At 42.8% G+C, this 27038-nt stretch overlaps 1 protein-coding gene and 1 long non-coding RNA gene across 5 annotated transcripts; one reads left to right on the top strand and one right to left on the bottom strand.

Annotated features, from left to right (window-relative positions):
* LOC140915591 (uncharacterized) lies at window positions 1–12787 on the bottom strand. Its single transcript, XR_012160208.2, has 2 exons — window positions 12642–12787; window positions 1–586 (listed from the first exon to the last, which is right to left on the bottom strand). It is a non-coding gene; the product is annotated as an uncharacterized LOC140915591 (long non-coding RNA).
* NME5 (NME/NM23 family member 5) lies at window positions 12018–26384 on the top strand. 4 transcript variants are annotated; one of them, XM_073358135.2, is made up of 6 exons: window positions 12018–12052; window positions 15843–16009; window positions 22251–22456; window positions 22699–22799; window positions 24135–24253; window positions 26191–26384. In XM_073358135.2, the coding sequence occupies exons 2-6, from the start codon at window positions 15881–15883 to the stop codon at window positions 26269–26271; spliced, it is 636 nt and encodes a 211-aa protein (XP_073214236.1). In that variant the 5' UTR covers window positions 12018–12052; window positions 15843–15880; the 3' UTR covers window positions 26272–26384. The 4 variants fall into 4 exon arrangements, with proteins under 4 accessions (XP_073214236.1, XP_073214238.1, XP_073214234.1 ...); XM_073358137.2 differs by lacking the exon at window positions 12018–12052 and adding an exon at window positions 12607–12832 and having other exon boundaries at window positions 24135–24227; window positions 26191–26281; XM_073358133.2 differs by lacking the exon at window positions 12018–12052 and adding an exon at window positions 12609–12832.
* The last annotated feature ends 654 nt before the right edge of the window (window positions 26385–27038 follow it).

Here is a 27038-nt window from a genome sequence, read left to right on the forward strand (position 1 = left end):
TTCACATTCATGCATTCTTTATTTATTCATCACACAAATAGGGGGATAACTGCCAAGGTAGCCCAGGAGGGGTGGTGGAGGAGCGAAGCACTGGGTGGGGTGGTGGAGGAGGGAAGGACAAGCACTTTAAAACTGATTGAATGCCAGTCTTCTGTTGCTTGGGCAATCCTCTGTGATGGAGTGGCTGGGTGGCCAGAGGCCCCCACCATGTTCTTGGGCGTCTGGATGAGGAGGCTATGGAACTTGGGGAGGAGGGCGGTTGGTTACACAGGGGCTGTAGCAGTGGTCTGTGCTCCTGCTGCCTTTCCTGCAACTCAGCCATATGCTGGAGCATATGAGTTTGATCCTCCAGCAGCCTGAGCATTGACTCCTGCCTTCTTTGACGCCACATACCATCTTCAGCCTGCCACCTCTCCTCGCAGTCATATTGTGTTTTCCTGCACTCTGAGATTGTCTGCCTCCACGTATTTTGCTGTGCTCTGTCAGTGTGAGAGGACAGCATGAGGTCAGAGAACATTTAATCACGAATGCATTTTTTTTCACCTTCTAATCTTCGCTAGCCTCTGGGAAGGAGAAACATATCCAGCTGGTGGAGGGGGAAAAAAGGGAGAGTGGTAGTTAAAAAAACACATTTTATAGAACAATGGGTACACTCTTTCACAGTAAACCTTGCTGTTAACATTACATAGCACATGTGTTTTCATTACAAGGTCGCATTGTGCCTCTTACTGAGGGTTTGCCGGTTTGGTGTGAGAGATCACTCACGCAGGGCCGGGCAGCAGAATTCGGCTTGCAGGCAGCCATGGTAAGCCACAGTCTTTTGGCTTCTTTAACCTTCATAACATATGGGAATGGCTTCAAACAGCAGCGCCCTCATTTCCCATACGAAGTAGCCGTTTGGTTGCCCATGAAAAATGGGCTGGCAATTTAAAAGGAGGGGCTGCGGTTTCCGGGTTCATGTGCAGCAGAAACCCAACTAACCACCACCTCACACACACACATACCCAATTCTCTGGGATGATGGCTTCATCCCTCCCCCACCGCATGGCTAACACCAGGGAAGATTTCTGTGCAGCCACAGGCAAACAGCCCAGCAGGAACGGGCACCTCTGGGTGTCCGCTTACTAAAACCACCCTATTTCAACCAGGTGACCATGAATGATATCACTCTCTGGAGGGTAACACAGAGAGATAAAGAACGGATGTCGTTTGAATGCCAGCAAACACCGGGACCATATGCTGCAATGCTTTGTTCTGCAATGATTCCCGACTACGTGCTACTGGCCTGGCGTGGTAAAGTGTCCTACCATGGTGGACGGAATAAGGCTGTCCTCCCCAGAAACCTTTTGCAAAGGCTTTGAGAGTACCTCCAGGAGAGCTTTATGGAGCTGTCCCTGGGGGATTTCTGCTCCATCCCCAGACACGTTAACAGACTTTTCCAATAACTGTACTGCCCGCAAATGCCAGGGCAAATTAATCATTAAACATATTTGCTTTTAAACCATGTATTATATTTACAAAGGTACACTCATCAGAGGTCCCTTCTCCGCCTTCAAGATCCGCGAGCCCGCCTTGGGTGGGTTCGGGGGGTACTGGCTCCAGGGCCAAGGTGAGAAACAGATTCTAGCTGTTTGGGGAAACCGGTTTCTCCACTTCCTTGCTGTGAGCTATCTACAACCTCATCATCATCATCATCTTCCTCGCTTCCAAAACGGACTTCCGTGTTGCCTGCCACTCCCTGGATGGAGTCAAAGCACAGGGTTGGGGTAGTGGTGGCTGCATCCCCTAGAATGGCATGCAGCTCATCATAGAAGCGGCATGTCTGGGGCTCTGAATCAGAGCGGCCATTTGCCTCTCTATTTTTTTGGTAGGCTTGCCTGAGCTCCTTAATTTTCACGCGGCACTGCTGCGGATCCCTGTTATAGCCTCTGTCCTTCATGCCATTGGAGATTTTTTCAATTATTTTGGCATTTCATCTTTTCAAACGGAGTTCTGCCAGCTCGGATTCCTCTCCCCATACAGCGATCAGATCCCGTACCTCCCGTTCGGTCCATGCTGGAGCTCTTCAGCGACTCTGGGACTGCATGGTCTCCTGTGATGATGAGCTCTGAATGGTGACCTGTGCAGGTGAGCTCGCCTCGCTGGCCAAACAGGAAATGAAATTCAAAAGTTCGCGGGCCTTTTCCTGTATACCTGGCCAGTGCATCTGAGTTGAGAGTGCTGTCCAGGGCGGTCACAACTGAGCACTCTGGGATAGCTCCCGGAGGCCAATACCATCGAATTGCGTCCACAGTACCCCAAATTCGACCCGGCAAGGCCAATTTCAGCGCTAATCCGCTCGTCAGGGGTGGAGTAAAGAAATCGATTTTAAGAGCCCTTTAAGTCAAAAAAAGGGGCTTCATCGTGTGGACGGGTGCAGGGTTAACACTGCTGAATTCAACCTCAACTCCTAGTGTAGACCAGGCCTAAGATTGCCCCTCACCCCAGGCCAGTGGCAGAGCTGGGAATAGAACCCAGTCCTGTGCTCTGTCAACTAGGCCGTCATATTGTCTGTGTAAATAAACGTAGATGCCTCTCTATAGTTTTGAAGAAAAACAGAGCCAAAAAAACTAACGGTAATTATCTCATAACACTGCTACATACCTCAAAGTGTCCCATCACTTAAGAAAACATATATTGTCTTCAGCATGTTGTTTATTTTTAGAAAGAAAATTAGGTTAATTAGGTTTTTTTTTCGGGGGGCAGGTGTTAATTTGTAAATTTCATAGTTCCCAAGCAGCCTGCATTTTAAACTATAAAGTCTCACTTGGTCTTGTATGAAGGTGCCACAAGTACTCCTTTTCTTTTCACTATGGAAGGGTTATTCCATATAGCCTGGTACAACCAAAACCCCTTTGAGACAAGTGACTTTTAATTACTTAGGCCCAACCTTGCACCAATTTACATAAGTAAGTATATCTGAGTAGTCCCATTGATTTAGGTTATATCTACATCTCAGACTTCTCCCATCATAGCTTTGCAGGTCAGGTGTGTGAACGCTGACATAACTGTGCTGGCAAAAGCCCTTAGTATAGATGCAGTTATACTCACAAAACTGTGCTTTTATTGATACAGCTGGTTTTGCTTGTGAGGTTTTAACTATACCAATAAAAGTGTAGTTTTGCCAATATAAGCTATGTTCACACTAGGAGCGCTTTTCCAGTATAGTACCTAAACTGGTAAAGCACTCTTATTGTAGACATGGCTTTTATAGTGTATGTCTAAATGCATTGATTTAGTTAAATTGGTGAAAAATGCTGTGTGGACAGTCTTATTTCTGTTTAAACCCGATTATTTATGTTTCTTGCCCTCCAGGTTTTGCAATCAGGAGGGCTAGATACTTTTTTTCTAAACAGAACCTTAGATTCTGATGTTATCGTGTGACCGTGGGAGCTAGAGCCTATGCCTTAATCTGGCTATCCCAAGAGTGCAGCTGAATCTCACTGACAAAAAAACAAGCTTGAGAAGTCCAGGAGAGCCCATGTGGTCATATTTTTCAACATCTGCAGTCTGTTGGTATCCCATTTTGGCATCTCATGAAAGTGGAGCATGGCTTTTGGGCAGAACTTCAGAGGGTACCACCCTTTTTTACTTTTCCTGTTCAAGCCTTGATTTGATTTAAGGATGAAAGTGACAATTGCCACCTAAATTTCTCTGTAAATGTTACTAATTGGCAAAGAGAAATGATTATTTACTTGTCTGCCCACTGACGCTTGTTACTCTGGTAAATTTCTCTTCTGGCTCCACTCAAGTAATTGCACGCTCTACTGCAATTCAGAAGGAACACCGGTGACTGGTTGTGGTTAACAAAAATAAAAATGTGATGGTGTATTTTCTTGCTCAACAATCAAATCTAAGATCCAGGCCATCCTTACACAAATCATTTAAAAACATTTTTAGGCCCCCCCTCCTCCATTTTCAAATTAAGATCAAAACAGAGAAATGTGGTTTTTTTCCATGTCTTTGTAACAAGCAAAGAATGATTGCAAAATAATGTTGTACTCAGGATGACCACAATTCCATAACATGCTATTTTTAGAGTAAGGGCCTAATCCAGTTCCTTTTGAAGTCAGTAGAAAGATGTCATTGGGTGAGGACCTAATGGAGAATTTCTAAATAAATAAGCAAACTTACATAGTTATGAGCTTACTTGATAAATCTGGTGCCTCTCAACATAATGAAGAATTCACCATTTTGAGTCCACTTCCCAGCCCCTGTTGTCTTGGTGCCTATGGCACTTGTCATGAACAGAATTTTAAAGGCCCAAGATGGCCTTTTGTTTTGAATCCCATGAATGTGTGCAATGTTTGATTAACAACTGCTGGTGAAACTGTAACAATTTTTTTTTTCATTTTTGTGTGGTTAAATTCTCAGCCATATTGTTTGTGTTTGTAAACCTACTTTTTATTTTCACGTTCTCATTGGTTACAAACACAACATTATTAAAACAATCTAAAATTCAGTGACCACTCAAAATGAATTTCCAGCCCGAGGAGTAAATTAAAATTAAACTGAAGTAAGGCCACTTTAATTCTATATGACAGCCTAATCCACTTTCAGTTCACACCTTTAGTTAATTCAGATTAATTTTCCTGTGTCCCCATATAGCCAAGCTCTTATTTAAACTGAGTTTAATTCCATTCATTTTAATTCATTTAGGAAGTTAATTAAACTAAATTGAATTAAGACCATTTTAATTCTGAATAAGAGTGTCTGCTATGATTTTAATGTGATTTAACTAAACCACTTTAAATTCCCATTATTAGTTAATTCAGATTAATTTTGCTGAGTGTCCCCGTTTAGACAAGCCATTAGCTTCACACACCCTTATTAACCAGGAGTTATACACTTCTCTTTTCGGGTGAATTTCTCCCTCTCCTTTCCTTTCTTTCCTCTCACTTTTTCCCTAGTTCTCTTGATTTTTTGTTTTGCTCTATCAGTTTTCTTTTCTTTGCCTCACCTTCACATCCCTCATATTGCTCTTCTCGTACGCATTATCCTGCTTCTGATTAACATTGACTCATTGACTTGAATGCCCTTCCCTTCTCTTCTACAAATGGAAAGTGTTGCTATAAGTTTCCTTTCTCCAACTGCCCAATTTCAGCCATCATTTCTAGCTGGCCAATTCCAAGTCTCGCACCTATCTAGACAATTCCAGCTGGCTACACCCCAACTGTCCACTTCTAGCTGCCATTCCGAATTGCCCCATTTCAACTGCCAGTCCCAAATGTCATTCCTAACTGCACTGTTCCCTCTGATACTCCAAACTCCCCAAATCCGACAGCAAAGCGTAAGACTGGTGTATCTTTGTATCCTGGCAATCCCTGGCTACCATTGGCAGTTGACACAAATTAGAGTGGCTTTTTGGAATATGGGGCCTGCAAAAATCCCTTTTGTATACCTACTTTGTATCCCACTGCACTGCTTGTTCACAGAGTGCTCCACAGTGACAGCTAAGGATCTAGGAGTTGTTTTGGACAATCCTTCCGGGGTGTTAGAGTAACTAAACTTCCTGGTCTTGTGCTTCACTCGTATTTAAAGGGTGTGGTTATTTCCCAATAACCACACACCCTCTTGTGTGTTACTCCTTGCATAACATGCCTTCTGCTGTGAAAAATAACATCCTGTTTTCACACACCGTGTGCCTGATCCTGCAATAATGATGATTTTGATGAGGATGATGATTTATCATTGAAATCAATGTGTATGACCTCTTGATTCTGGGCCCAATTCAGCCATTCTTATAAGTAATACCTTATGTATTTGTGGACAATGGTATTACTCTAGGTGAGTAAGGGTAGCAAAATTGCACCTCATACAATACACAGACTTCAGCTGCAGGAAAAAAAAAACAGTTGTAAAGGAGAACTGAGGATGTGACTTCTACAAAAGCCTGGAAATCCTCCCATGTTATCTAATATTATTCTTATTTGAAAAAATGTATGAGTGATGCCAGAAATATTTAGGAATAGATTTCCAAAGGCAAAAATTGATCCACACCAAATTTCCATGCATGCAATTTTCAAAGATGGTTGGGCACATCATAAAATTATGCCTTTAAAAATCTGCCACTTGACTTTGAATATCTTGCTGTGGTGCATTTAACTTGAAATATTAATTTTCCTTACAGGTTTTTTTTTTAAGTCTTTGATTTCAGTTTTTATTTATGTATGCCCCTTTAACAGAACTTCTGAAAACTCTTTACTTCTATATTTAGCTAATGGTCTGTAATGGCTCAAAATTTGTAAAATACATATATAGAAACATAAGAACATAAAAACGGCCATACTGGGTCAGACCAAAGATCCATCTAGCCCAATATCCTGTCTTCCAACAGTGGCCAATGCCAGGTGTCCCAGAGGGAATGAACAGAACAGGTATCATCAAGTGATCCATCCCCTCTTGCCCATTCCCAGCTTCTGGCAAACAGAGGCTAGGGACACCATCCCTGCCCACCCTAGCTTATAGCCAATGGTGGACCTATCCTCCATGAATTTATCTAGTTCTTTTTTGAACCCTGTTATAGGCTTGGCCTTCACAACATCCTCTGGCAAAGAGTTCCACAGGTTGACTGTGAGTTATGTGAAGAAATACTGCCTTTTGTTTGTTTTAAACCTGCCGCCTATTAATCTCATTTGGTGACCTCTAGTTCTTGTGTTATGAAAAGGAGTAAATAATACTTCCTTATTTACTTTCTCCACCTCAGTCATCATTTTATAGACCTCAATCATATCCCCCCTTAGTGGTCTCTTTTCCAAGATGAAAAGTCCCAGTCTTATTAATCTCTCCTCATACGGAAGCTGTTCATACCCCTAATAATTTTTGTTGCCTTTTTGTGAATCTTTTCCAATTCCAATACATCTTTTTTGAGATGGGGTGACCACATCTGCATGCTGTATTCAAGATGTGGGCGTACCATGGATTTATATAGAGGCAATATGATATTTTTCTGTCTTATTATCTATCCCTTTCTTAATGATGCCCAACATTCTGTTTGCTTTTTTGACTGCCGCTGTACATTGAGTGGATGTTTTCAGAGAACTATCCACAATGACTCCAAGATCTCTTTCTTGAGAGGTAACAGCTAATTTAGATCTCATCATTTTAAATGTATATTTGGGTTATGTTTTTCAATGTGCATTACTTTGCATTTATCAGCATTGAATTTCATCTGCCATATTGTTGCCCAATCACCTAGTTTTGAGAGGTCCTTTTGTAGCCCTTTGCATTCTGCCTGGGACTTAACTCTCTTAAGTAGTTTTGTATCATCTGCAAATTTTGCTACCTCACTGTTTACCCTTTTTCCAGATCATGTATGAATATGTTGAATAGGCCTGGGCCCAGTACAGACCCCGGGGGACACCACTATTTACCTCTCTCCATTCTGAAAACTGACCATTTATTCCTACCCTTTGTTTCCTATCTTTTAACCAGTTACCAGTCCATGAGAGGACCTTTCCTCTTATCCCATGACAGCTTACTTTGCTTAAGAGCCTTTGGCGAGGGACCTTGTCAAAGGCTTTCTGAAATAGAAGTACACTATATCCGCTGGATCCCCCTTGTCCACATGCTTGTTGACTCCATCAAAGAACGCTAGTAGATTGATGAGGCATGATTTCCCTTTACAAAAACCATGTTGACTCTTCCCAACAAATTATGTTCATCTATGTATCTGACAATTTTGTCCTTGTCTATAGTTTTATCCAGTTTGCCCGGTACTAAAGTCAAGCTTACCAGCCTGTAATTGCCGGGATCACCTCTGAAGCCCTTTTTAAAAATTGGCATCACATTAGCTATCCTCCAATCATTTGGTACAGAAGTGAATTTAAATGATAGGTTGCAGACTACAGTTAGTAGTTCTGCAATTTCACATTTGAGTTCCTTCAGAACTCTTAGGTGAATGCCATCTGGTCCTGGTGACTTATTACTGTTTAGTTTATCAATTTGTTCCAAAACCTCCTCTAATGACACATCAATCTGGGACAGTTCCTCAGATTTTTCCTCAGAAAGCTTTACATTTGGTCACTATATAGCTAGTGAATTATTACTAACACACAGAAATTATTACAGTGTATAACATCAAAAAGTAGGTAATGTTGGATTATGTGCAAATACAAATAGCCTGACATTTTTTTATTCATGGTACTAGCTAGCGTCATTCCCTTAGTCTTTCTTTAACCTATTATTCTGGCATATAGGATAGTATTTGCTGTTATACTCTTCTATAAAACAAACTACACCCAATTAATTTCTCCATATTTTTATGACAGTACAGAGAATACAAAGCTTTGAAACAATATTGGAGGTTAAAAGTTATATTTGTCTTTTGTTACCAGAATGCAAACTTAGCTGCAACCAGAACCCTTTAGTGTTTTTTTATATTTCAAGCTGGCTAAAAATAAGTAAGGACAACTAAGACTTCTTAAACCTCTTAACAGATAAAGTACAGCAGCAAAGCTAGGTGCAGAGATATATTCAGAACTGTAAGTGATATTCATTGTGCTGTAATCATAATGTTTATTGCAGTGTTGTTGTAGCAGTGTTGGTCCCAAGACCTGGAGAAGACCTCTGTATAGCTCAAAAGATTGTCTCTCACTAGCAGAAGTTGGTCCAATAAAAGACATTACCTCACCCATTTTCTCTCTCATGTTTATTGTTATTCATTCATAACAAAGAGCCAGATCAAAAGTCTTTTGAAATCAATGGGAGTTGGATCAGACCCTGGATGGTTTTTCAAACTTCATGATGATATTTAATAATATTAATGCAGTAAGTTGTAGGGTCAGAAGTTTTAAAGCAGCAGGATTCTGTCAGAGTCTAATACTATAAAAAGTTTCCTGCGTGTTAACTGAGATATATTTATTCCTTTCCTTTGGTAAGTAAGATAAGGCTACGAAGACATCGTGTGAAGTGCAGCATGAGAAAGCCCAAGATAACTGGCTGAACCTTTGGATGGAATTGCCATCTCATTTGTCAATGCAGGATTCTCTTGGAAACTAAAAATACACATTTCCAGAAGTGCTTCTGGAAGCTGCCAGCAGGAGGAGTAGCATAAATGCCAACATGGGTACACAGATCATAACAAGAAAAAGATTATTGGGAAGAACAGAACTGGAACCCTCTCAAATGGAAATCCATTTAATACTAGGATGTAGATATGGGGACAGATTTTTGAAAGCTGTCGATTGACAAAATGTATACCTAACGTTTAAATACAACTGCACTTACAGTTTGTGCATTTGCATATGAAAAGAGCCAATTCTTGTCATGTGCATATAAGAACCCAATGCAATCATAGTAATTACACATGCAAAATAGAGGTCCAGTTGTACAATCTTGACAATGATAAACAAGCACTCCTGTGAAATGTCTCATTGACTTTAACAGGGCTGCTCACAAGACTGCAGAATCTGGCCTTAAGCGTGCAGTCATGCATATATTGGCCTACTATAGATATAGATCACATTACAGATTGTCACAGGTTGAGTACAGCTCTGACTTATACCTGGTTTTTCCCTCCCCAAAACTGAGAAAGCAGATAACTAAACTGAGCTCGAAGACAGTTGGGAGATACAAAATTCAGCCTTTCCTCTGTGTAGTGGGATATCTTTGGGAAAGTGGCTACTTGCTGTGGAAACTCAGGGAGTCTCAAATATTTAGCTTTTTAGTCTTTTAAAAGAAATCTTGAACAGAAACGTAGTGTACATATTTAACTAAGGCCCTGATTCTTGAGCCAGGACTCATACGTACTCTGAAGCAAAGCCCCCTTATTTCTGGCGCAGGAGTGTGATGGGGCATCTGCCCAACACTGACTTGTAAGGGGTTAATGGAGCCCTAGGGAGGCTGTGCAGAAAGCAGCCAATAGGAGAGGGGCTGCAAGGAGCAGCCAATAAGGGCCAGGCAGACCCACACAAGAAGAGCTTCAGGGCAGAGCTGGTTCAGTTTCTCCCTAGATTTTGAGGATACAGGACTGGCTGCCTTGCAGGTGGAAGAAAGCTAGCATCCTGGACTGAGCAATGCTGGGTAGGAATAGGGGAGTGAGAGCAAGTTCTTTGTTGGCTGCTAAGACTGCCATGCTGAGGCCCTGAAGTAAGGATGAAGAAGGTGCTAGGACTGTAGGGAAGTGGCCCAGGGAAACTGAGTGGTTGGAGGGGATGCAATACATGGCTGCCATCTACAGGGTCCCTGGGCCCAGTACCCAGAGTAGTGGGGCAGGTCTGGGTCTCCTCCCCACCACTGAGGAAATGGCTGGGCTATTGGACTGCACTACATACCCCATGGAAGGGTAGAGCACAGAGTGCGGCACAGCTGGAGAGCTGTGTCATGAAAATGATGCCATGGTCCTGGGAGTGATGTGGGTCCTGGAGCAGAAGTGACAGCGGTGAGACACCCCCAGCAGAGGGTGCACTGACTAGCATAGCTAATCCCTGGGACAGTCAGCAGGAGGTGCCATAGTGGTGAGCCCCACCCATTGCAGGGTGATTAGAAATTTTGTAGTGGATTCCAGTAACTTTTTGAAAAGATATCATATTGAATTTCATATGAAGATGAATGTTATAATCAGTACTTATTCTAATGTTAAACTCAATTTTATACAGCCCCAAAACATTCAGTGTAGCACAGAACTGTATGCTGCAAGAGCACCAACTCCATAGTATTTGTTGTTAACTAGGTACAGAAATGCAAAATTTATTATGCATTCTATAAAAATAAGAGAAGTTGAGTATTTACATGACTGTTCTTTGTTGAGTAGTTCAGGGTAGAAACCAAAGCCCGTAGAAAGGTTTCTTTGCCTTTCTTGTCCTTAAGGGCTAGATTTTGATACACATTGGTAAATCTCCTTACCCCACTACAGGTAGTCTTATTGAGTAAGGTGCTGCTAAACTGGAGCAAAGATATTAGAATCTGGATCTTATAATATTTGTGTTAGAAATGGGTGGTGGAATGGGTTTCTGAGACCAGTTTCAAGAAACTGCTGTTCTGAAAAGTCATTTGTCCACATGATAAGGCACTAGTTAGTATGGTGAGACATTCAGTATCTTCTAGAAATGCCCAGAGACTGGGTTATCAAGGGTGAAGCAGAACATCTCAAAAATGAGAAACAAATTATTGTAGTAGAGATGAATTCTACATTTTAGCGGAAATGTTGCAGACACCTTAATTGCCACTCTAGAATATTTTCCACGCTACACAGTGAGGCAGATTTCTGAGGCTCAATAGTGACATCTTGTGGCCACTTAGAACCAATCCCCCCATTTCCTCTTCTAACTGCTTACATTCTTTGTCTGCTACAGTATCTAAAGATAAAGGTCAACTGTATGCATAGTGACTATCTCAGTTTTGTCCTGTCCTGCTTCACCCCTGATAATCCAGTCTCCGGGTATTTCTAGAGGATACTGAATGTCTCACCATATTGACTAGTGCCTTATCATATGGACAAATATGCACAAAGGACCAGAAAAGAACAACCACTGAATTTATTTTCCTGTGATAAAACAAGATTGAATTAACTTCTCTGTAAACTGAAGACTAATATTTTAGCTCGCTCCACTGCTTACCTTCTCATTTGCTGTTTTTTAGACTAAACAGGAGTAAACCATTTGTTGTTTTCTATATCCTATAAATCAGAGATGGAAGAGACAGTTTCAGTCTTCGAGTCTTATCTCCCTGCCAGTGTATGATTTTTTTTTTTCTGATTGTACCCATCTTATTGTACACAGAGTGTACCAGGGAAGGGGGTGAATGGAGATTATGGCAAAGGATGTTAGAAGGGTGGCAAACCCTCTTCTCTTACAAAAAGTGCATTGGATAGGATTCCTCAGACTGGTCAAAATTTCCCTTCTCTCCCCTCTATGTTGTGTGCCACCTGACTGCCATCCTTTTCCCCAGAGGTGGCTGGATTGCAGGGCTCCTGTAAATATTTAGGTTATGAACTAGGAAGTGCTCCACATGCGGAATTCTCATTGATTTTAGCCCGTCTGCGTTCAACTGCACTTCCAGGACCAGGTTTAGGGTGAGTAGTAAAGCACCGGGGGATCCTTCCAGCTCAGAGGTAGTATATAAATACTTCACAGTATGTATGACCCGAGTGCAGAATTCAAATGAGCCAGCTTTCAAAACCGTGAGACATGAAACTTAAATCTCAATGACAAACACCCACCAAAACCCTTTGTCACCAGACAGAGAGGCCTAAACCGCCTCAAACCCACAAAGCCTCCAGAGGGCCTGGGTCTGACTGAGCAGGGGACCTGGCCAGCTGGTTAGTGCTTGACATCCAGGCGGTGGTTAATTTGTAATGAAAGAGGTGCCGGGGCTATGAACGGCCAAGCCTGCAGGTGCTGGGGCGCAGCCCTGGCATAAATTAAGCAGAACTCCGGCAGCTCCCCCGGTGCTTCTCGTAAGAGGGCGGCAGGGGTTGGTGGCAAATCCGGATTCCGCACGTCCACACGGGGCGGCTGGGAGCTCTTACCCAGAGAAAGGCGCAGGAAGGAAGAGCCACGCGCAAGCGGAGTGAGGGGGCGGGGGGGCGGGGGGAGGAGGAGGGAGTCGCTCTCCACCCGCCCTGACGCGTTGCTATGGGAACAACCCGAGCGAGGACCTGCCTGGAGCAGCGGGCGCCGCCGTCCCCCAGACGCCGGCCCACGCTCTCCGCCCAGTCGGCCCCCGCCGCGCGCCGGGGCACTGAACGCGCGCTGGGCACGGACCTCGGCCGGCCCCGTAGGGGGCGGCTCCTTCGGCGGCTGCCTCGGGTCTCTTAGCAACCGTAGGCGGGGCAGGAGCTGCCGGGCGGAAGGTGTGTGGGGGGCCGCGGGCAGGGTGTGGGGTCGTGGCCCGCTCTACCCCCGGGCTCCCCACCGTGGGTCTGCGGGCTTCCGTGCGGGGAGAGGGGCTCGCCGGGCCGGGGTAGTCTAGGGAGCGGGCTGGCTGCGGGGGCAGATTCTGCCCCCCTCCCCCCCCCCCCAGGTTCAGCGCCGCAGGAGAGCGGGGTGGGTCCGTGGGTCGGTCTCGCGGGGCAGATCCCCAGCTCAGCCCTGAGGCCTGGATGTCACGGTGTCAGTAGGTTCCCATGCTGACGGGGGTCCGATCCGGCGGGTCTGGCACGCGCACAGTTCCTGCTGACTGCAAGTGCAGCGCTAGAAGCTGCAGGATCGGGCCCCTTGTTTTGCTTCTCTTCCAGTGACACCCCGGCGTTAAAGAAACGAAATGGTTTACAATGAGAACCAGCTCTTTTCTGCACGGATACCGCTGTGGTAGCTCCCATGGATGAAGTATTCGCCAGTTAAAATCCATTTTCAGGGAATAAGCCTCTCATTTCTCTCTGGTGGTTTGGTGGTGCTCATCCATGACACGTCAGCCAGGGCAAGTACTTCCGGTGTCCTGGATTGGACCCTAGGACAAGAGCTTGCATATATGTTTAGTTTATGAGCTCATTAATGGCCCGACATAGTACAGTACCATGCTCTTTTATGTTTAAATTAAGTGCTCAAGGTAATCTTATAAATTCCTAATCAAAGTGAGAAAGACGTTGAAGTTTAGTTGGGCCAGATCAGAGTAAAAGGGTCCCAGCCCTCATTCAAGTAAATAGTGCCTTTGGCTTCAGTGGGACAATGTGAGTGGCTATGGGTTGCAGGATTGAGCACTTTCTGCAGTCCTGCATCTCCCACAATTCTGCTCCGTCTGGGTGCTCCCCTCCATGCTGCAGTTTCCAAAGGCAGTTCAAAGCTGCGGCACAGCATTCGCTGGCCACTCCTTTTTCTCCCACTTAACCAGAGGCACAGCAGTCAAGGAGCAGTTTGTTTTCTCTTCATCTTTTTTGTCTTTATTATTTTTTAACCATTTTCAGGCAATAGCGAGCTTTTTTTCTTTGTTCCAAACCTTCTGCTTGGTTTAGGGTTTGTGCAGCATCAAGGCCACAGCTGTGGGGAGCCTCTGCAGCAGTGCTTCCCTGCTGAGGTCCTCTGCCCTCTTTTATGTATGGCACAGCAGCTGTGCAAGTACCGGGCAAAGCACAAAAGGTGCTCAGTATGTGAGGGAGCTTCCCCAGGCTTGGCAGAGGGTATATTATGTCCAGCTTACTGCCAGCCAGCCAACCCACAGGACTCTGAATTGGACAGGCATGTTGGGGCCCCTACTCCCCCCCGCCCCAATAGCTATGACTCCACTGCAAAAGTCACAGAGCAGAACAGGGGGAGGCTCGGAGGAGGAGGACTTTATCCAGATGACCCAGAGGGGGAGGTAAGTCTTGGAGTCACACAGTTAAGACCCTTGCAGGGCTACTGGTCCCCCTCCACAAGTCTTGAAATGGGTCTTAAGCGCCTTAGGAAGAGAAGCAGGGCTCATAACCAGCCCCTTCCCTCCCAATTAGAGCCAGGGAACTCTGACAATGAGACCCCATCTGCAGCTTGGGGGAGTGGGACACTGAAGGGAAGGACTCAGAGGAAGAAGTTTCTAGAGAGCTCTGGGCTGTGCACAAAGCAAGCTGCAAAAGATCGTGCTCTGATTACAGCCAGGCAGTAATACTCTTAAAGTAGACCAAAAAGTGAAAAAAGCCCAAAAGAACTAAAAAGGGAAAGAATCCGGAAGGTTTTTTTCCCCCTGTGAAGTTTGAGGCCATGTGCAAAGAGGTTGTGATCACAATCCAGACCCATCCGAAGCAGATTCCTGAGGATAAGCCTCAAAGCAAATACTGTTCCTCAAAATCTTCCCCCGAGGCAGCAATTCTCCTGTATTTCTCTTTTGAGGATCGATCAGGGAGGAATGGGAAAAACCTGATGCAGATAGCATATTAACAAGCCTGACCTTAGGTTCTGCAAGCTGCAAGAACCAAAGAATGCTCTTACTGAAGTCTCAGCAGGAATCAAGGCACACTTCACAAGATCTATAGCAGCGATTCTCAACCTGCAGGCTGCATGCAGCCCAATTAGCAAATAGCTGTGGCCCGGCTCAGCTCTGGGCCGAAGGGCCAGCCCGCATGGTTCCTGGCTGCCTGGTGCAGTGGGGTCCGGGCTGCCCGGCCCCTTGGGGTCAGAGGTCTGGGGCTGCCCGGTGGCCCCACAAGCTCCAGGGTTTGGGGCAGCTGCCCAGCCCTGCAAGCTCTAGGGCAGCTGCCCAGCCCTGCAGGGTCAGAGGTCTGGGGCTGCCCGGTGGCCCCACAAGCTCCAGGGTTTGGGGCAGCTGCCCAGCCCTGCAAGCTCTGGGGCAGCTGCCCAGCCCTGCAGGGTCAGGAGTCCCGGGCAGCCACGCAGCCCTGCAAGCTCTGGGGTCCGGGGCTGCCGCTCGGCTCCAGAACACCTGGCCAGCCTTGCATGACGGGGTACCGTGGTGGGCAGCCAGCTGGCCCCACACAGGGTCCTGGGTCGGGGTCAGGGCTAGGGCTGATGCTGTCCTGCCACCCAGTTTCTGCATCCCAGATAACACATTGTGGGCCACATATGCGGCCCACAATGATAAAGAAGTTGAGAGCCATATAGCAACTATCTATAGCAACTTCATGGGCCAAACAAGCAAGTGCTTCCACTGTTGAGAGATGCAGAGCAGACATATGGGCATCAGCTAACACCTGTATCAGACTTTCTCTCTTCCTTATAGGCCTTCTTTGGCAGAAAGGTCTTGCAGGCGGTGGCCCAGTAATAGTATTGCTTTCTGAGCAACCTCTGTAGGTGTGGGGGATTCCTTTTCTATCTCCTATATATGAGTAAACTGTCAAATTTTAGAAAGGTTATATAACAAAAGATGCTGGTATGTAATTGCATGTTCAGCTAACAAGAATGTAATGTAATTATAATAAAACACTGTGTTTTCAGTAAGGGAGAAGCACTGAAATTTTAATCTTGAAGCAAAGATGCAAGCGTTAATGCCTGAGCCTCAGATTTATGTAGAAAGAACTCTGGCCCTCATCAAACCAGATGTAATTGACAAAGAAGAAGAAATAGAAGATATAATTCTCAGATCAGGATTCACCATTGTTCAGGTAATATGCTTTACATAAAACAAGATTCTGCACATTGTTGGTTTTGATTTGAAATTTGTTTATGATCTGATAAGCAAGATGCAAACACCACCAATTTGGATGACTTAATGTACCCTTTCTACACACATGCACATCATATATCATTTGACAGCTTATGTCTACTTTAAGATGAGGTATGATGTGGAGCTGTCACGTGGTACCATTACCATAGAAATGGGGATAAACAATAACACTAACATCATCCTGTTAAAATGGCCACTATGAAATATTTGCATTCGTTTCTGTTAGTCTAATGACTCTATGTATTATTTCAAGACCTAAAATTGGATTTCTTTGTGACATCAAAGAATCACGACAACAATCCAAAGGGTTCAACAAAATCTAATACATTTGTACAGGTATCATTGAAATGTAACAGCACTGGTGACATTTCTAGTCAACATCATTATCATCCATCTTTTCATCATTGTGATCTCTGTCGAGAGGGCGTGGATTATCACAGTCTTCGTTACATAAGCAAGTACACCGTTCTGTGCAGGGAAGATTGTTCTGAGTACAGACGCCAATTATTATGCAGCGATCTCTTCTTTTACTGGCACAGATAAGATCTTGTATAAGCTCAGATGCCATTGAGCCCATGAAGAATGCAAGAAGCAGTTCATCATCCACCTATTTCCATCCATATTGCAATGGTGATCCAATGTCTGGTTTACCTATGTGTGAAGACATCCAAATCTGTGTTTGCCAAGATGCTCTTTTGACATGTTCTTCAAAACTGTCCTCACCTGGTGGGAGTTGGCCAGTGACTTGTCCTTTTTGATGGCTAGATTGAGGTGTGAACAACTCATGTCTCTGGGGGTCTCCTTTCCTTTCTTACTCTGGTCATACAACAGTGCTACCAACTTTCTGCCAGTTTGACAAGATCTCTGAAGCAGTAAGATCCCTTTGTTTTGGCAGTGTTAGATACAGATTTTTTTCCCCAATACCAAATAGGGATGACAGAGTCATATCCTGCTAATGTGTGTGCAGCAAGAAGGATGCTGCAGAAATCAGGAGTGAGTGCGTCACAAATTGCATGCACAGGTATGAAGCAGTGCTTGTCAGCATGCTGGTAATGGTGCCCGTTTCAATCTACATGTTATCTTTGTGTTCCAGCAACGGCCAAAATATCTGTATCAGGTAACCTAATTACTATGGTTTCTTTGACACCAAAAGATCCAAAAGCCATGTTGGTACATACATCATGCAGAAGCATCCTTGTATCCACTTTCTCTTCAGTACTGTACAAATCTTGAGCTTCTTCACGGACTTTGCTACCTCACCATTGGAAAAGCCTCCAGCAAGGAGTGTTTGAGTTGGAGGTGCTCCTACACTCTCAGGTGCATTTTGAACCATATGTTTACAGAGAAATTTTACAAGTGACTGCTTGTATGCCACATTTTAAAACTTTTTCCACCATCCACCAATCACCTGGTATTTCTTGCATCCAGTCTTGGATCCTGTCCAGGCTCTCTCTTTATGAAGTTTTCACAGAGTTACAGTTGTCATATCCATATCAAAGGCTTCAGTTACAGAATCAGCTTTGACAAATCTTTTTAGGACCTGCCTCAGGTACTCAGCAGCCAATTCACTGAATGTGTGGAATTTGTCTCCAGCCATCACTTGTATGAAAACCATGTCATCTCTGATGTACACTGATTTCTTTGTTGCATGCTCTTAGCTCATGGATTTCTTCAGCTTGAGTTTCCAGATGATGCCCTAATTAAGCTTAGTCTGTTCTTCTTAGAGTTCCATGAGCATGGAAGAAGGACATAGACTTAGGTCCTATTGGAATACTAAGAACACTTGCCATTGAAACATCATCTCTGCATCTTGCTAAGGACAGGGCTGTGCAGAAAAAAAATTCTGGACTGATAGCTGCTGTGATTCTCTCTCTTCCTTCCCCTCCCCCCATGTCATGTCAGACTTACATTTGGTCTACGCCATTTCAGCATAGGTGCTGACTTCTGCTCCCGCCGGTGGGTGTTCAGCCTCCCCACTGCCCCCGGCCCTGCCCCAACTCCACCCCTGCCCTGCCCCCATTCCAACCCCTTCCCCAAAGTCCCTGCCCCAACTCTGCCCCCTCCCTGCCCCTATTCTAACTCGTTCCCCAAATCCCCCACCCTGCCTCTTCCCTGCCTCCTCCCCTGAGCATGCCATGTTCCCGCTCCTCCCCCTCCCTCCAAGTTCACCGCCAAACAGCTGTTTGGCGGCGGCAAGGCAGGAAGCGCTGTGAGATAGGTGGAGGATCGGAGACACGGCACCCTCAGGGGAGGAGGCGGAGGAGGAATGGGGTGCGGGGTGGAGGGAGCTTGGCTGCCAGTGGCACCCACTAATTTTCCCCCGTGGATGCTCCAGCCCTGGAGCACCCATGGAGTCGGCACTATGCATTTCAACTAATGTTTTGACGCCAGATTTCTTGACTGGGCTGAAGAGGCTATGTGTCTCAAGTACACTTCTTGCAAATCTCTCCATTTGTTCACCACCAACATCTGCTATTTTCAGTAGAGAATCTTGTACATCTATTACATGCAATCTAGTAGATATGTTGATAAGCATCTCTGAATGTGATTCCGGATCAAATGAGTTTTTGTCATATTGTTGATGACATGGTTGGTGAGATCTGTCACATGCTCCTCATCCCTCTTCAGTACAGAATCAAGGACTGTTTGTGGACTTTGTCTTCACTACTTCTTGTTAGGCCACTTCTTTCTCTCTTAGCTTTTCCATATTCATAATAAGTTGTGTATTGTCATCTCTAACACTAATACTAACCTGTGCATAAGTGTCACTGAATTCAAAAGCTAGTTTCTAGAATATTTCAAAGGATAGTACTGCATGCATAGGCAATTATAAATTAAAACTTTCTGTGAGGCAGACTAGATGCTACATTATATGTACAAAAGCTTACAAATGAAGAAGCATCCCTTTAGGAATTCATATATTTATATCTACTCACTGTGCAGCACAAATTATGGGCACGTAATCTAGTGTTACTGGTGAACAGCCTTCAGTGTTAAACTGATCTGGTCAGCCAATTTCAACTGAAAAAATAGAAAACGATTATAATCACTTGCGACACTTCGACAATTAAGAATATGCAATGTGAAAATATTTCATGTTAATATATTGCAAAATGTTGATATTCGCTGTCTTTGCCAAATGCTAAACAGCTTAATCATTTCTAGGGGGGGGAAATTTGCCCATGCAAAACCAATACAAATTTTTTAATGCATTGTCATTTGGTAGCTATGACCTATAAACACCACATTAAGGTGTTGAAATTAACTGAAACAGTAAAAACTATAGTCATAGTCATGTTGTTGTGTTTCTAGAACTGTGCAAAAAATGACACTTCCTTATTTTGAGTACTATAGTTTCAGCTTTCCTACAGGCTTATGACCCCACTTGACAGCTCAACATCATGCTTCAGCTAAACACACATAAAATAAGCTTTCAAATGAGGTATAATGAGCAGGGGCGGGTACGTTAAATTAAAAAAATATGGGCCTTTTTGGAGAATTGCCTCACACCTAAGAAAAGTGATTTCAAAAATAGCATCTTGCTGTTCCATAGTTATTGTCTCAGTGGGTTCTATAGGCAATAGCATCCTGAGGTTCCATATTTATTATATCTGGGAGTTCCATATAAAATGGCTTAGTTTACAAGGGGGGATGCTGGAACAATTTTTATGCTGATCATGAAAACTATAGAAACCATGTATTTGGTGTTTATTACTACTTCAAGCCCGGGGTGCGGCAGTACCCCCAGCACTCATAGTTTCAGCACCACTGTTTACAAGTCAGAACAAGATTTTTCTAACTGCCAGCACTGTAAATAAAACATAGAATCCTAATTGATTTTCAGATACTTTATATTATCAACAGCCACCATCACCAGAAGGAAAGATTCTATTCGTACAAATGAGCTGGTAATTCTGCTGCTGCTGCAAGAGGCGGAACAGAATGCAGCTTCCATAGAAACATTGACTCTGCATTGCTGGCAGCAGGGAAAACATTGATTTTGTCAATAAACTCTGTACCCAGGACTTTGACAACATATAGGGAGCAGATACATGCAAATGTCAAGCAACAATTTAAAATTTTAAACTGAATCACTTTTCTAAGAATACAGCAGAACCCCACCAAGTCTTTTCTGCTGTGTGCATTTGCTAAGTTCATTGCAAGTCATTGATTTGCAATTGGTTTCCCAGTCACTGCAGTTCTTAAACTCTCTCTCATTATAGAACAGAAGTGAATTAGCCCTGTCACTTCAAGATGGAAGTGGAGGCACCACCTTCCCTTGCAGCCTCAGGAGCAGCTCTGATGTGAACCCAGAGCATTCTGAGCAGTGTTTATCTCTTTACTGCCACAGCTGCCAAACACCTGGCCCCTCAAGAGAGAGAGGAGAGAGTAGCTCAGGCTCTTCCATTGCCTACTTCCCTGCCAGGCCATTGGAGGCCCAGTGGGAGTTGGAAAGAAGATCAACTGGCTGTGGCTGAGCCTAGGGAAATGTCTAGCAAGGATGTTCCAGGAGCTGTGGGGAGGGAGCTATAAGAGTTGGCAGTGCCACTTCTATACCAGCAGGAATTCCCAGTAGAAGACTTGTAGGGTGCATTTGCTCCTTTTTCACTGCAGAAGAAGCAAAGTGGAGCAAAGATGTACCCCAAAGTATGGCTTGTGGTCCCTTGACCTCTGAATTAATATGTGCATCTCTCAGGCTGTAAAGGTTGGGTATCACTGGCTTAAAGTAGTTACTGTTCATTGGATTTTAGGAACTGGCCACTAGATGTCACCATTATACAGCTGTGTTGAATTATTTTGTCTTTTAGAGGTGGCAGTTCAGAAACCTAAGTGGAGCAAGTTGAGCTGCTCAGAAACAGCTTGATAGACAAGTAAAACCCTTGTATTCATCTCAGTTGAAATGTTCCTTTTCAGCCCATTAAATTCCAGCTACTAAAATAGTAGGTGTCAAGTATAGTATATTTGCTATGGAATTGTACATGAAGCTTTAATGGAGTAAGGACTAGAAAACTTTACCTTCTTTTTTTTTTCAAAATCATAATTTTCTGTATCATTTTTAGTACATCAGAAAAGTTCCCCCCCACCCCAAAAAAAACATTTTATTTGCTTTACATGTAATGTATCAAATTTCACAAAGACAAAATCTGAGACCTGGTAACATAGAGTGCTTAAAGCTTCCTGTGAGGTACCCAGTGACCTCAACATTAAAGTCAATAGTAACTGAAGGTGCTCCAATGTCAGAGGGCTGGGCTCAAAAAGCACAAATTTTTCTTTAATTTCTTTTGCTTGCTTTCTTTAGTGAATGTTGTATGCTTACTCAGTCCCCACTAATAATCTGCCACTGATAATTGCTTTAATCCTTGCTATTTGCAAGCTAGTTAGTTATTCTGGGGAATATACAAATATATATACTTTGAATGAAAAATCAAACAGTCCTATAGGTAGTGGTCTAGGATGAAGAGAAGATTGCATAAAAGTGCAAAATAGTATTGCTGAGCTGAATAACTAAACCACAGACCACTGATAATGCATTCAGTTTCTTGAATACAGTCTAATTAGAATAATGCATTAGGTCAAACATCAATTTTAAAAATGCTATAGCATGTTTATGGTTAGAAAATTGACTAAAATGACATCTTGTGTGTATTCTGATTTGTGTCTGCTTACTTTTTGTCAGTAAATTAAGTTTTTACTGCTCTTTACTCTTGTAAGCACTGCAGAACCAATACAGCTGTGGGAGAGTGAGCTGGATTATTTTCCCAGTTGTACATCATCAACAGAAATTGACACTTCCATTTGTGGAATATTTATTATTACTTGAGACAGAAAGAAAGAATATAACTTGTCTTTCAGAGCCCAGTTGAGCTTGCAGGGTTGGCGGTCAGAAAAAATGTTTTACTTGTACGTTGCTCAGATTTTATGTGGAAGCTACCAAGACACAAACATGAGATCCCACAATACCATTTTGTCTCATTTCAGCACATTTTAAAGAAGACATAATGGCTGCTGATAAATAGCTTAATGTAGGAAATTGGAGAGTTATAAATTCATTACAAGTGCTGGAAAATATAAATTATGCAATATAGCATTTTTATGTAAATCTTGGTGGTGTTCATCCATGACTAATACAATATATGCTTAAAATAGAAGCTTACTTTTTCCTTTTCTTTGTTTTTTAGAAACGAAAGCTCCAACTAAGCCCAGAGCAATGCAGCAACTTTTATGCAGATCAATATGGCAAAATGTTTTTTCCTAATTTAACAGCATATATGAGTTCTGGGCCTTTAGTTGCTATGGTTCTTGCCAGACATCATGCTATCGCATACTGGAAAGAGTTGATTGGACCATCAAATAGCATAAGAGCTAAGGAAACGCACCCTGACAGGTAACGTACTGAAAAATAGATTTAGGGTCAAATTCTGGCCTCGCTGAAGTGAAGGGTTGACTTCACTAGGATGAGGATTTCACCCTTACTGTAGAAAATTAATAAAGGTTTGGGCTAACCTTTTTCATTTTGAAATTATGGCACAAAAAAGAAACAAAAGATTTTGTTAACTGGAAAGATTTTGTTTATTGGACCTCATTTATTGCAATCTGAGTGAGAAAGCTTTTCTCTGTTGCTTTTAGTTTAAGAGCAATCTATGGAACAGATGATCTGAGGAATGCAGTTCATGGCAGTATCAGATTTTCCTCAGCAGAAAGAGAAATTCAGTTCATGTTTCCTGAAGGTACAGAGTTAGCATTTATTTGCCTGTAAACTTCAAGTCGTCTTTAGGAGTGTATGGCTCCTGCCCTATTCCTACCTGTCTGTAGCCAAACATTCAGTATAGAACATAGGCTCGTAAAGGGGGGTTGAAAAATGTTTTAGAACAGTTTGGTCCCATTTTCATTGACTAACTAAACTATGGCTGAGCTGCTATGCCATGTGGAGCAGAAAATAGCAAAATCTATTTGAAGAGCTACCCAAATCACAGTGGTTGGGAATTAATTTCCCTTCTGCCCCACAGATACTGCAAATGCCCCTCTATGACATTTGAATTGGGGCAGGCAAATTTAGGGAATGGGAGGAACCGTGGAGCTACTTCATATCAGCATGTTTCACTGGGAGCAGAGCGGCTTTCCAAATGAAAATCTGCCCTGGAGTTACTGTTGATCTGAAATGGTTGAATTCCCTCTTCTGAGACTGGGGTAGGGGATTCATGCTCATCCACTGGTGGAGGGTCACATGGCAGTACAGTTCAGGAGCCAAGTTCCAATTGGCGTGGACAAAGGCACCTGTGAGCTTTGGGACAGAGCCCTTTGCTTGTTCCATAGGTTAAGGGGAAGGATGATACAATCCTCAAAGGAGTAATTCTAAGCAAAATCTGTGATTAGATACTCGTGGAGTTTCCTATCCACTACACCAGAAAACCAAATAGGAGTAGCATGTGGTCCTGAGTTTAAAACCATTTTAGTTGGAACTATGTTTAAACAGAATTCAAACCACTTGAAAACCTGCAAATCCTGTCGCAGGTCTTTCTTTAGTATGAATGTTAGTCTTTCTTCCCCTGGAGATCATGCATTTTCCCTCTTCAGAATCCCATGTAAACCATTCTATCTCTGTCCCTTGCCCCACAATAAAAATGCAATATCTGATGTAGGTCCTCCAGGGTGACAAGCCAGCTCCACAGCGGTAGTGGGGCACTGAAGAAGTAGCCCCCAATGGGCTCTCCCAATAAATATCCAGTGAAGTGGGTGGGTCCTCAATTTGTCTTATTTCTTCCTCTCCCCCAATCATCTATAAGGGTGCTTTTTTTCCCCTGGACCAACCACTGCCAGTGTATGATCACCAAGATACAATATCCAGGAGCTCCATCCATCTTAGAACTGCTTTGGGGGCAACACACCACAGTAGCTCTGTGTCATGGTGTATGGCTTGCAGAGAAGCCATACAAAGGGTTAAGTATTATCAATTACAAGGAAAATATAACCACGGTATATTAAACATTTGAAGGAAAGTAATTTTTTAACATTATAAGCAAATTGCTTTGCAATAATTCAACTCACATGGCTATTCTTTCCAGTGATTATTGAGCCAATTCCAGTTGGACAAGCTGCAAAGGATTACCTGAACCTCTATGTCAATCCTACGCTACTAGCTGGGCTCACCGAGCTTTGTAAGCAGAAACCAGCAGATCCACTGGTTTGTACTCTGTCGTACAAAATTCTTCCCTTGTATTTTGTTTGCTTTGTGGTGACGTTCATGGCTCCTGATAATATTTCACGGAAAGCTGCTTTACCTCTCTTCGTAGAAATCAAGGGCCAGCTAAGGTACACTGATGTCAAATATCTGCCTCTCTACCTAGTTTAGCTGGGAGAAACCAGTACTGGGTACCAGTAGGCATGAGTAAGATTAAATGCTTTGTGAGTTTGCTAATACAGTGAAGCTCTGGCAGCTTTTTAGACAAAAAAAAATTATATATATATATGCCTGCAGGATCCCTCAAAAAAAGATTTCTGTATTTTAACTTCTGCTATATGTGCTACAATTAGTAATATCAAATTAACTGCTTATCTTAGGTTGGGACTCTCTTGGTCATGTGATCACGTTCACCCTAGTTAACATAAACTTTGACCCCTGAGTAGTTCTCCAATGAAACCATCTACAGGTGTCCAACTGTTTTCTTATGACCCCTTTCCAGTCATCTATACTGCTGCAATGAATTCGGTATAAAGGCCCACATCACTGACTAAACCTCTTGACCTTCTGTCATCATTAATCTCCTTAAATAAGCGTCTTATCCAAAGCCCATTGAAGTGAATAGAAAGACTCCCATATGACTGTATGAACGTTGGTGCAGGACATAAAAAGTTTAATTTTCTCCGAAGCTGAAAAATTTAGAAGTCTTCCTTGCCCCTTAACTATGCTAACTTTTTACTCCTACATCATCTTGTCTGTACATTTGCTATCACTGTTCTCTCTGCCTTGACTCTCTCTGCTGAAATACTTATTCTTATTGTTTTAATCATTTCTCTAAAATGCAGTAATCTATAACCTCTTCCTCCCAGTTGCACCACTTTTTGTCACTGTGTATGAATTCAACTGTTTTGTGTTTAGTGTTCAGATCTGCTCAATGCCCTAGTCCCTTAGATTCTTCCCTGTAACCTCCTAGGATTATTTTATTTAAAGTCTACCTGTCTGTAACCCTTGTCAAAGCATTGTATTCATATCTGATACTAATCCCTGCTTCCATTTCCCTTCTACTACTCTATCAATTCTCCTCTCCCTTCACAGTACTGTAAGCAATTTACTAGTACTTAACACTTGACATCCACTAATTAGTGTTCAATAGCCCTATGAAGTATGCAAGTATGTGTGATAAACTCCATTTTACAAATGGAGAAATCAAGGCAGAGAGGGTAAGTAATTTGCCTAAGGCCAGAGTGAGTCATTAGCAAATGGAATTAGAACTCAGGCATTCCTGCCTTTCACATCTGTGCTTAGATACCATTACAGTTTGCTAGAAAATTTACAGGATGTGTTGCGTTTTCAAAAAGTACCAGAACATCACATTTGTTGACTTCTCAAGGGGTCCATTTCCTGCCTGTAAGGGTTACTGTAAGGTACTCAAACATGATTGCGGTGTGGAAAGTTGTGACACTGACTTTGTATGAAGGGCTCAATGTGTTGAAGTAGCTGGCAGTGTTGATAGAACTGACATAATTTAATAATACTTTTCTGTAAGCATTTGAGTGCATATTCTATTTTCAAAATAGAATCCTCATACTTATTATTTGTCCTGAGGTAGGGCTAAAATGCCCCTGTACAAACACTTATATAGAGAAAGTCCCTGACATGAAAAGTCTAAAATTCATTTTAAGCAGCTCAAGACTGAAGAGCAATATGTAGTATGAATAGATTAAAAAGGCAAACTTGGTAAATAGAGTTTATGGCTTACTATAAACAGGGCTGTCCAGTTTTGCATACTTTAATAGTGTCTCAAACAAAGGGTGTGTTGTGTTTAGTAGTGTCTGTATCAAGATAGTGTCTTTAATAAAAAGGGTCAGTTTTTATGGAAGTGAAATGGTTTTTCATGTTTTCTTTATATAGTTATAGAAGATGTTCTTTTCATCCTGTAGATTTGGTTTGCTGATTGGTTGATAGAACATAATCCCAATAAACCTAGGCTACAGCAGTGGATGACTGTGGAAGAACCTTAATGATGAAAGTCCAGTGGAGATTTTTTTAAACACTATCAACTTAAGATGCTTATTAGTATCATTTTAAGTGTATTTGTGATTAATATTACATGAAATAAATGTTAGTGTTATAACCAACTACAAATTGACTAGTAATCATTGGATAAGTTGAACTAGTAATTATTTGTTTTAGGATCTATTCCCATTAAATTAATAAACATAGAATCACATGCTGCAGTTTATTGTGCTGGGTGATAAATGACATCATACTTTTAGTGACATTTTCCCTCTCTGCCTTGGTTTAACCTACCCATAGAGAACCAAGTTCTTATTTACACCGCTGTACATCCAAAGTAATTCAGTTGTTTCTAATGAGTTACTCATGTGGCTGTTTCCAAAAGACACTTTTGACCTGTACTTTGTGAAATCAGGTCTTGCTTACAGCATCTGCTTATACCTCAACATAATGTTAAGTGACTAGATGCACTCCAAGAACCATGTATGCATGCCTGCAATTTCAGCACAGTGGTTTGATCAGCAATGACAAGTGGCAAAATTACTTTGAAATAATCTGATTCATTTATGTCTGGTCAAGATACTCTTTGGAGGAAAAAGAAAAGGAGGACTTGTGGCACCTTAGAGACTAACCAATTTATTTGAGCATAAGCTTTCGTGAGCTACAGCTCACTTCATCGGGTCTCTAAGGTGCCATAAGTCCTCCTTTTCTTTTTGCAGATACAGACTAACACGGCTGCTACTCTGAAACCTGTCATCATGCTTTGGAGGAA

The sequence above is a fragment of the Lepidochelys kempii genome, chromosome 8, assembly GCF_965140285.1.
Source record: "Lepidochelys kempii isolate rLepKem1 chromosome 8, rLepKem1.hap1, whole genome shotgun sequence".
NCBI classification, from domain to species: Eukaryota; Metazoa; Chordata; order Testudines; family Cheloniidae; genus Lepidochelys; species Lepidochelys kempii.